This window comes from Chrysoperla carnea, chromosome 5 (genome assembly GCF_905475395.1).
Source record: "Chrysoperla carnea chromosome 5, inChrCarn1.1, whole genome shotgun sequence".
NCBI classification, from domain to species: Eukaryota; Metazoa; Arthropoda; class Insecta; order Neuroptera; family Chrysopidae; genus Chrysoperla; species Chrysoperla carnea.
The window spans coordinates 34,988,359-34,998,063 of record NC_058341.1 but is presented as its reverse complement, the minus strand read 5'-3'; the positions used below and the strand labels follow the sequence as shown (position 1 = coordinate 34,998,063).

The following is a 9,705-nucleotide window of genomic DNA, read 5'->3' as shown; positions in this document are numbered from 1 at the left end:
GTTTTTTTCATAATTGACGAATTTAAAATACAGGATATGTCACATATTTTAATGCGCACTAAACTTCTCTTGGTAAAATATTCGTTTATTGCATATAATATACTATACATTGTACTCTTTTTCACCTGTAAGTTAGAAAATAACACCATGACTTTATACCCTCATACATTCTATTTGTTTATATTTGGTAAATACGTAAACAGGTTGTAGTTTTAATAGTAACAGGTATGTTTTTTTTTTTTTAATTATCAACCACTATTTGATAGATAAATACACCATAAGGATACAATATGTACATAAAGTGGTATCTTGGAAAAATATGCTATCTTCTAAAACAATCATCAGAAATGATTCAAACCATTAAGGTAGTACCAGCATGAAATCACTTTTCGACAGATTTGGCCGAATTTTTTTTCTCGGGTTTATAATAGCTTTATTTATGAATTCCTAAAATTTCATAATTTTTGACCGTTTAGATCGCGAGATATTTAAAGACAAAGTTCGCGATTTTGAGGGCCATGTCCCATTTAAAGCATGTAAAATGTCCGGTTTCTCCAACTATTTTTTATGATATTATTATATATTGAAGAAAAAGTAGAAAAAAATGTTTATACAATACAATTCTAAAAAAAAATTTAGAAATTAATTTTCACTTTCGAGATATTAATTTTGACGTAAATTGATCGAAATTGGGACGTTGGCATAATTATTTTCCATTTTAAACGGTCAAAATTTCTGAAACTTTGGGAATTAATAGTAAGCATTATTAAATTCTTAAATTTAATTTTACGTTAAATTCTGTCGAAAAAAAAATTGTATCATTGCTTTAACATAGAAACTGCAAATACCATGCTGGAACATCCTTAAAACTCACAAATATTGTGAAAAGATTAGGTTAAGTGCATCCCCAAATTAGATAAAACTATAAGGCGTATAAAAAAGAGGGAAGCTGCCCCCTGGGACCTGTATTTATCATTGATTTAGTTGCCTAAGATATGTTTATACCAAAATGCTCTCGGATTTTTGCAGAAAATTTCTAATTTTCCCCTCTGGACCAAAAACGAATCCCTCCGATTTAAAAGTTAAAGACGTGTGGATGGGTCTATTGTGAGCCCTTCGGATGTGACTTGCGAAGCTTGTAGTGTATTTGGAAATTTGAAAACTTGTGCAATGTCAAATGTCTTTTAAAATAACTCCTTTTCTTAACAGAATCACAAACCTTTCTCCGACCCTGGCAGTCGAATCCTAAACCAATATTTTTTATAGTTTCTATTATATACAATACTATAACGTTCATGTTATGCATATTGCCTAAAGAAAACTAATATTTTGGTACTTTTGATGCCCGTACTTTTAGTCCTCCTCGTGAAGAAATTACATTCAAAATTTTTAATCCAAATTGGAGACCAAATAATTTTCCTGGGTTGTTGCAATTTTTTTAAGAACTCCTTTGAAAAAATCAAGAAAATCGTTTTTTTGATAACTTGATATATAGATTTATGATCCAATTTCAAAAATCAGAATAATTTAACGATTGATTTAGTTTCTGAGATATCGCTTAACAGCTTCTTTGAAAATGAATAAAAATATCTCGAAAATTACTAATTTAATCATCGAATGAGTTATAATATTTATAGTACATAGAATTAGTTTCAAAAAATAGAATTATTAATATAGACAATACTATATAACGTTCATGTTATGCATATTGCCTAAAGAAAACTAATATTTTGGTACTTTTGATGCCCGTACTTTTAGTCTGTCTCCTCGTGAAGAAATTACATTCAAAATTTTTAATCCAAATTGGAGACCAAATAATTTTCCTGAGTTGTTGTAATTTTTTTAAGAACTCCTTTGAAAAAATCAAGAAAATCGTTTTGTTTGCTAACTTGATATATAGATTTATGATCCAAAATACAAAAATCGGAATTATTTAACGATTGATTTAGTTTCTGAGATATCGCTTAAAAGCCTCTTTGAAAATAACTGTGAAAATATCTCGAAAATTACTAATTTAATCATCAAATGAGTTAGTTTAATTTTTTTTTTTATATCCTTCGAAAATTACTAATTTAATCATCAAATGAGTTGGTTTAATTTTTTTGATCCTAGCTACCCAATGTAATCCATAATCACGAAAGTCGGTTGAGTTGCCATTCTGCCATCGAACGTCACCTTTCTGAAATGTCGACAGAAGAAAATGTTCTAGGAAATCACCTCTTGAATACGATTTTAGTTTCGACTATTTAGAGAAAACGTATCATTTTTGCTTAATTGATTTTTTATTATCTTTTAGAATTTGGTTAAAGCAATCCTAGTAATTTTATAAGGAAGATTATATTTATTTATAAATATTTGTTCAGTATCTTATAAAAAACGTCCTTCAATAGCCGAGTATTCTAATTACGGTGACGGACGAACCGAGTGTTTATACCATGTGTGTATGAAATATGTCAAGGTATACTAAGTTTAGTCTCAAGTTTGAAACGCTTACAAATATTGAACTACGATCAAAATTTTGATATAGGTTGAATAAATATGTTCAGCTGTATTTGAATTGGGAAAGCATTAGGTCTAAGGAGAAAGTAGCAACATAATTTTACTTACCATAATTTCCATTCAAAATCCTAAAAATAACAGTGATTGGAGGTTCTCAAGACAATACTTACCACCATAGATATGCTTACATATGTTATAAAAAGGTTCTTTGGGTACAAAAAAAAAGTCAAAACTTTACATAATCCAATATTTTATTATACTTCGTCTTAAATTAAAAACACATTTTAGAATAAAAACATCTCTTCGAAACGAAATGGAAAAATGATTTCAGTCAAAAATGATTTTTTTTTTATGTCTTTGTCCATATTTTTACGAACACCACTTCATAAACATATTCTTTTAAAACAGATATTTCCACCACGGCAGATTGCGGCCAAATAAACGTATAAAAAATCAGCCAAATTCAACTTTGCATTTTGACACATGAGAGTATCTCCATTTAAACAAAACTAGAACAAAGACCTAACTGATTTTGACTATACAACGACTGGGGAAATTTCTATACGATAAGAAAATTTATTAGAAAGTTTACACGGCCGATATAAAGACTAAGCTCCTTCCACACCACAGTTGATAATTTTTATATTCGTTACTGAAGAAAAATTCATTGTATTACCAGTATTGTGATTTTAATATGAATAATTACTTTTGCGTTACGACGGTACCTTTTAAACTCATATTAAATAGCGACACACAATTATGAAATATTTGATTAGCGATAGGCCAATAATGAATGGGTAAACTCTCATTCAAAATTTTAAATTGTTTTCGAAGTCTCATTTCAATTGTAGAAAATAACATTTTTCGGTCATCAGGAAAACTATCTACAATATTCGCATTAATCAATGATGCCTCTGATTCTGTAATTTTTTTCGAATATATTATATAATCATCAGGTCTAACTACATTTCCAATTTGTGACGTTTTAATAATATGTGAAATTTTTGTCGAACCCCCATATAAATCGGATACATAGAAATATTGTAAATTTCCAACAAATAGAACAATTGTCTTAAATGTAGTTGTGCCTCTTTGCGTAGAATAGTTCATTTGGTCAAAAGTTAAGTGTGACACTACAGGGATTTCAAACACATCTAAATATATTCGTCGTGACATTAAACGGCCTAACTCTTGAATATTCCTTTCTTCGAATTCTTGGACATATCTATATAAACTTTCAGTTCCAATATGAAAACAATCGTTTAATATATCCGAACTTAACGCAGTTTTCTCATTATATGAAAACATATATGAATAGGAATTTAAATTTAAATTAAAACGATATTTCCAAATAGTTAAAATTAATTGATCAGGAATTTTCATAATAGTCTCATTTATACCCCACATTTTCAAAAATTTTACAATTTTGTATAGACTTGGTAATCCAAACATGATGTTCATTGAGTATCGATCTAAATGTGCCATTGTTAAAAATTTCTTCCAATCCATAAATACTTCTGTTTGCGTCCGTACCGATTTAGAAGTGGATGATCTAAAAATTTTTTGTCGTATTGGTAGTCTGTAAACTTTGCCAGATTTATTTTTTGGTAATTTTCGTTTTCTTGTAGTTGGTTGTCGTTTCATTTCGACCAACAGTCCTGTAACATTACAAATTTTGAATAAAAAAATAAGCAATAAATATAGATGGCAACGGAATACATTCCATTTTTTTTATTAATTCTTGACGATTGCTTAAATTTAATGATCAGTGATATATTCCAAAAAGTAAATTTGTTTCTAAAATGGCAGCACTAGGGATTTTTTTTAATTAAATATTTTAAATACGCGTAGAAACAATACCCAAGGAGGACACGGAAGAAATATAGCAGGATTTGTAGAGCTACAGATCTACATAAGGGTTACGAAAATATATTGAGAAATGGAAAAATATTATCACGAGTTACCTGTTACTAAAAAATATCAAATGTAATTAAAGGTGTTTGTCTCTCTGCAATATTCTAAAAATGGTTTGGATTATATGCATATGTTTTTTAACGATTGGGTAGGTATATATTTTGCCTAAAGACAGAAAAATAAAAAAACAAGCTAGGCCAGGAAAGACCTTTTTTACTCAATATAAAACAGGTGTTATATTCCAACTTTGGTTTTGAAATAAAATCATGCTGAAAATAAGATGGGCAAACCATAAATTTACAAAAACAAATTATTAACAAAGAGTTTAACGAAACTTTTTCCTAGCATTTCAAGTTTTTATTGTAATTTTAAGCCTTTCCACTGATCAAGAATATAAGGAATTGAATGGCTATTATTTAGGTATGTATGTAAGTAAAATAACTTAGGGGCATTAGGAATACTCTGAACTGTAAATCAAATGAATAAAGCACCTTCAGCTTCGCCGACCAAGATATCTGCACTTTCAGAACCCATTTCTATTATTATTAAATGGATAAAATTAATTTCACTATCATGTAGTGTGTTTTTTAGTCCGAGTTTTTGACAGTTCATAAGCAGACAACATTGCCAACTGTCATTTTGATTAATAGTAAAATTGTTTACAAAGCTAGCAGTGCTACCAAGTGTGGGAAAATAATAAATGCTGGTGTATAAGCAATTTGCATTATTAACAATCATTCAATTTATCATATTATTCTATCATCCCAGAAATGAAAGGTATTTTACCCTTTTTATTTCCTAATACGAAGTAAAGTAATTATCTAATCTGAATAATTTCTGCAAAAAGAATTTAGTCGTAGTTAGCAAGACAAAATATTTCCTCTTGAATGTTCCAGATCTGTACTTATGCAATCATTATCGTAAAAATAATTATTTATTTTAGTTTTACTTATTTTAAATTAGGGAAAATGTTAATGAAGTGATGAAATATTTTAATATTGTCATATTTTTTTTATATGTGTGGTAGGAATTTGTTTTTCTGTGTGGAAACTCCAATGTCTAATTTCTGCGAAGTATTCTAATATTCGAATAAATTCGAGAAACGATAATTTTTTACATTTATCCTACTGATTTTTGTACAGTACCAACTTCGTGTGAATTCGTCTGATATATTTCTTCACACTGCTTCTTTTTTTCTCCTCATGATAAATTCGAATCGTTAAATACATTTTAGTGATTATTTTAATAAGCATTGAAAATGGTCTGATGTTAAAAATTGTTCGTCCATTTTCATGATAGTTTCAACAAGAGATTTGAAAAAACATGACTCGTACAAATTATTCGTCGACGCTTTTAAAATTCTCTCGATCATTAAACAAAAGTTGAACAATTCATCACTAACACTCATCTTACCTGTAACGTTCTTTTCAGTATGAGGTGTAACTTCTGCTTTATTTACTTCAGTCTGTAAAACTTCAGCACAGATAGCTCCAGCTGTTGACACAGAGATAATTTCAGGAAGTGGATCCTCTAAATTCTCTACTTCAATAGCATTGCCTTGCGTATTTGTTATGTCAGTATTATCTGCTTCTGACCGCAATACGTTGATTTTGTCACAAATCTTGGTCATAGTTGAAACATAAAAATTAGCTGATGCGTTTCCATTTGCTCTGTCTTGAATTTCAACATCCTGTGCAATTGTTTCACTGTAAAAATGAAAAAACAATTACATTTTACGAAGAAAGTTTTTCTAAATATAACAATTTTGAATAAACGTCAACTTACGATGATTTTGGTAAAAATAAAGTTGGCATAGCTGTGCTTCTTAAGGCCGCTCGTTTAGATGATCCAGGTGTGCGTACAAAACAGTCGTCTGCAAAATGACGGCTGCAAAGTCGCATTTCATCGGTGACAGAGTTAATATTGCAAGCTGCTAGCCACTGTGAGCGCCTGTTGTCTTTCGGAAATCTGAAAAAAATAAAGTGACAATGTTGGTCATAAAAATGGTGTATTCAAATTATGTAAAACATTTCAAACGATGCAGATGTTCGAAATAAATTAAAAATACATGCTCGTGCAAATTTTCTACTGTATTTTTCATCTGTGGATAAAATAAAAGAAGTTGTAAAAAACGTATTTGTACCTGAAATATGACTGTGACAAGTGGCTCTGAAATCGACACACCACACAAGTTTTTGGGCAGCTCGTCTTGTATACCATCTGTTGTCCTTGACCTTCATTGTTGACTGGATTATTACCAGTACTTTCATTTTTATCGTTATCATCGTTCTTTCGCTGTTTTTGTTTTCGTACCTTTGGCGATTTTGCGAGGCGAAATCGCTTTCGTACTGTTTCATTGCTACAACATTAAATGTTAATGTTATATATTATATTAAAATTCATAATCATTTATAATGTGGTGTTAACAATTAACCCAACAATAAAAATAACACGTCGTCATAAACAACCCGACGATATACCACCACGCTCTGCATACTACATAAAGCGTGAGAGTACGCGATGAACTACCAGTCAAGTTTTATTATCTATCAGAATAACATTAAAATAAAAGTATTGTGAACTATATTGTATTTGTATGTAGTAAAAAAAACTTAACTAATTCGTATAAGTATTTGAGTATAGACATAGTTCATTTTTTTCATTACACAAATTTGATTACGTTAAGCCGGCCGGCTACAGTCATTTTATGAAAATGTATTTAATAAGTCCATAAATGAATCATCATTTGGACCGAATTTAAAAAAAGTATATAAACTTTAAAAATATCAATCTGGTTACTGAGCGAATTGTTGCCATCTGCTGCTGCTGACGCGCGCTTAAGCTTGGCTCGAGAGGTGAAGATTTGCTTGTAAGTGCCATTAAAATTAATAATGGAATCATTCAATAAATTCTAAATTATAATTGCATATAAAATATTAAAAGAATTACACAAATTCTGGAGTTATTTTCGCAAATGAGTGACAGCCAAAAAAAATTTTCATGATCAATCAATAAGTGATTGTTTCCGCAAAATTTAAATTGAACAAGTGACTCAGCAAACAATTGACTGAGTTAATTGTTGAAATTTACTTTTTTGGCGTATTTAATTGATTCTTTGAAGTTGATTCCATGGTTCAAATATAGCTTACATGTCAAGTTTTATTGAAGGAACGGCATTGGGACGAAGAAGTTTTTTTTGTGAATTTTTGCATTCAATGAAATCTGCAGTTTGGAAGTGCCTACTACATATACGGATATGTTCCGTATTGTAATTCTTCGCAGAATCAGATGGTAAATTGAAAAAGTTCGTCCATGTTTTTATTTTTTCTGGATCTTTAGGAAACCTGGAAAAAATAGCAATGTTTTAATTTTGGCATAAATTACAGTACAATATATTCACGTTACCTGTGAAACGAAACAGGGTCCACACATTTCACTAAACCACAAATGAAACAACAACGTTGCGCGGGCATGTTGTTAAATATTTTCGACACACTTGATAAGTAAATAAAGGTCAGTGACAGCTCGACAGCTGCGTCTCGACAATCGCCATGTTGAAACTGACCCAAGAAATTACCTCAGTTGTTGGCACACTCCATTATATTATTCTATGACACACTCTCTGAGCCACGCGCAATCCATTTGTACTATAATGTCAATAGGTTTCTGCGTTTATGACATATGAAAAGTTGTGAAATGTTTACTTTTACTTGAAAGTTGGAATAATGACAAATATAAAATAATTCCTTCTTCTTGAACATTAGAGAGGAATGCATTAAAATGGATCGAATCCTTATTATGAAAGTGTTTCAACAGAACACCAACAAATCTACATAAATAATATTTTATTAATAAAAGATGAAAAACTTAAAATGGAAAAATAATTTAATTCAGAATTAGTCATTATAGAAGAAGAAAAACTGAAAAATAATGTTTCAACAGTTCATCAACATTATTATGTAAATAATCAGTTATTAGTTAATAGTGAAGGTGAAATAATTAAAATTGAACAGAAACTGTCTCCCGAATTGCACACCGAATTGATCAACAAAGAAAAAAATAGTTAAGAAATATTGACAGACACTTGTTCGAGGGATGCTGATAAAACTTATTCTGAACGAATCAATTTGACCAATCTAGTAGAAAAACGTTTTTCTTGTGATACTTGTGATAAAACGTATAACACACAAAATAATTTAATTAATCATAAGCGGACACACACCGGAAAAAAACCATTTTCATGATATGTTTGTTATAAGAAATTTTCTCTAAAATGCAATTTAATTGCACATAAACGAACTCATACTGGAGAAAAGCCGTATTCATGTGATAAAATATTTTTAATTGTACATGATTGAAAACATACTTAAGAAAAACTGTTTTCATGTAATGCTTGTGAAAAAACATTTACCACTCGAACTAATTTAGACATCAACAAAAATATCGAAATAATTTAGAGCATGAAGTAAAGAAATGTTATTCGATACTCTATTTTTGTTGTGAAATATGTAATAAAACGTTTACCAACAAAAGAAATTTAAATAATCATAAATGAATTCACACCGGAGAGAAACCGTATTTATGTGACGTTTTTGTTAAAACATTTATCTGTCGAGATTATTTAGTAATCATATATCCGAATTCATACCAAAGAAAAACCGTATTCTGTAAAGCTTGCGAAAAATCATTTACCACACAATGTAGTTTAATTATACATAAGCGAATCTATACCGGTGGAAAATCGCATTCTCGTGATGCTTATGGTAAATCATTTACCACTCAAGTAGTTAAATCACACATAAACCGTATTATTGTGATGTTTGTGATAAAACATTTACGATTCAATGCAAATTGCTTTTTCATAAACGAAGCCATACTGGAGAAAATCCCTATATTTGTGATGCTTATAATAAATCATTTGCTTCAAAAAGTAGTTCACAAACGAAGCTATAGAAAAATGATTTTCATGTGATATCTGTGATAAAACATTAAGCTCTAATAAGAATTTGCTTATACACGAACGAAGTCATACGAGGAAAAACCGTCGTGAGCTTCAGCTGCCATCTTGGAAAACACGTTTTATCAAATGTTTCGTGAACCGGTCATCGTACAACAAAAATAATAGGCAACATTTTCTATAAATTTTATTGTAAATTGTTTTCTGCATAATTCATAGGTTTTTGTTAAATAATACAGATAGATACATAATAGAAAGACAATTCCTAAGAATACAGTTATGTATCTGTATTCTTTGACAATTCTAAACATATATACCATAGACAACTAATTATA

General features: G+C 29.7%; 1 protein-coding gene across 1 annotated transcript; it reads right to left on the bottom strand.

The window, feature by feature from the left end:
• Positions 1-2,798: 2,798 nt before the first annotated feature.
• Positions 2,799-8,231, bottom strand: LOC123299921. The gene is made up of 6 exons (XM_044882344.1): positions 7,819-8,231; positions 7,563-7,757; positions 6,557-6,772; positions 6,199-6,381; positions 5,827-6,119; positions 2,799-4,157 (listed from the first exon to the last, which is right to left on the bottom strand). The coding sequence occupies exons 1-6, from the start codon at positions 7,884-7,886 to the stop codon at positions 3,202-3,204; spliced, it is 1,911 nt and encodes a 636-aa protein (XP_044738279.1). The 5' UTR covers positions 7,887-8,231; the 3' UTR covers positions 2,799-3,201.
• Between the last annotated feature and the right edge of the window lie 1,474 nt (positions 8,232-9,705).

Excerpts from the sequence above, each read along its gene's own strand:
- LOC123299921 (XM_044882344.1), bottom strand. The coding sequence starts at position 7,886 with ATGCCCGCGCAACGTTGTTGTTTCATTTGTGGTTTAGTGAAATGTGTG. Across the intron at positions 7,758-7,818 it reads GACCCTGTTTCGTTTCACAG|GTTTCCTAAAGATCCAGAAA; the intron begins GTAACGTGAATA and ends TATTTTTTCCAG. Across the intron at positions 6,120-6,198 it reads TTATTTTTACCAAAATCATC|TGAAACAATTGCACAGGATG; the intron begins GTAAGTTGACGT and ends TCATTTTTACAG.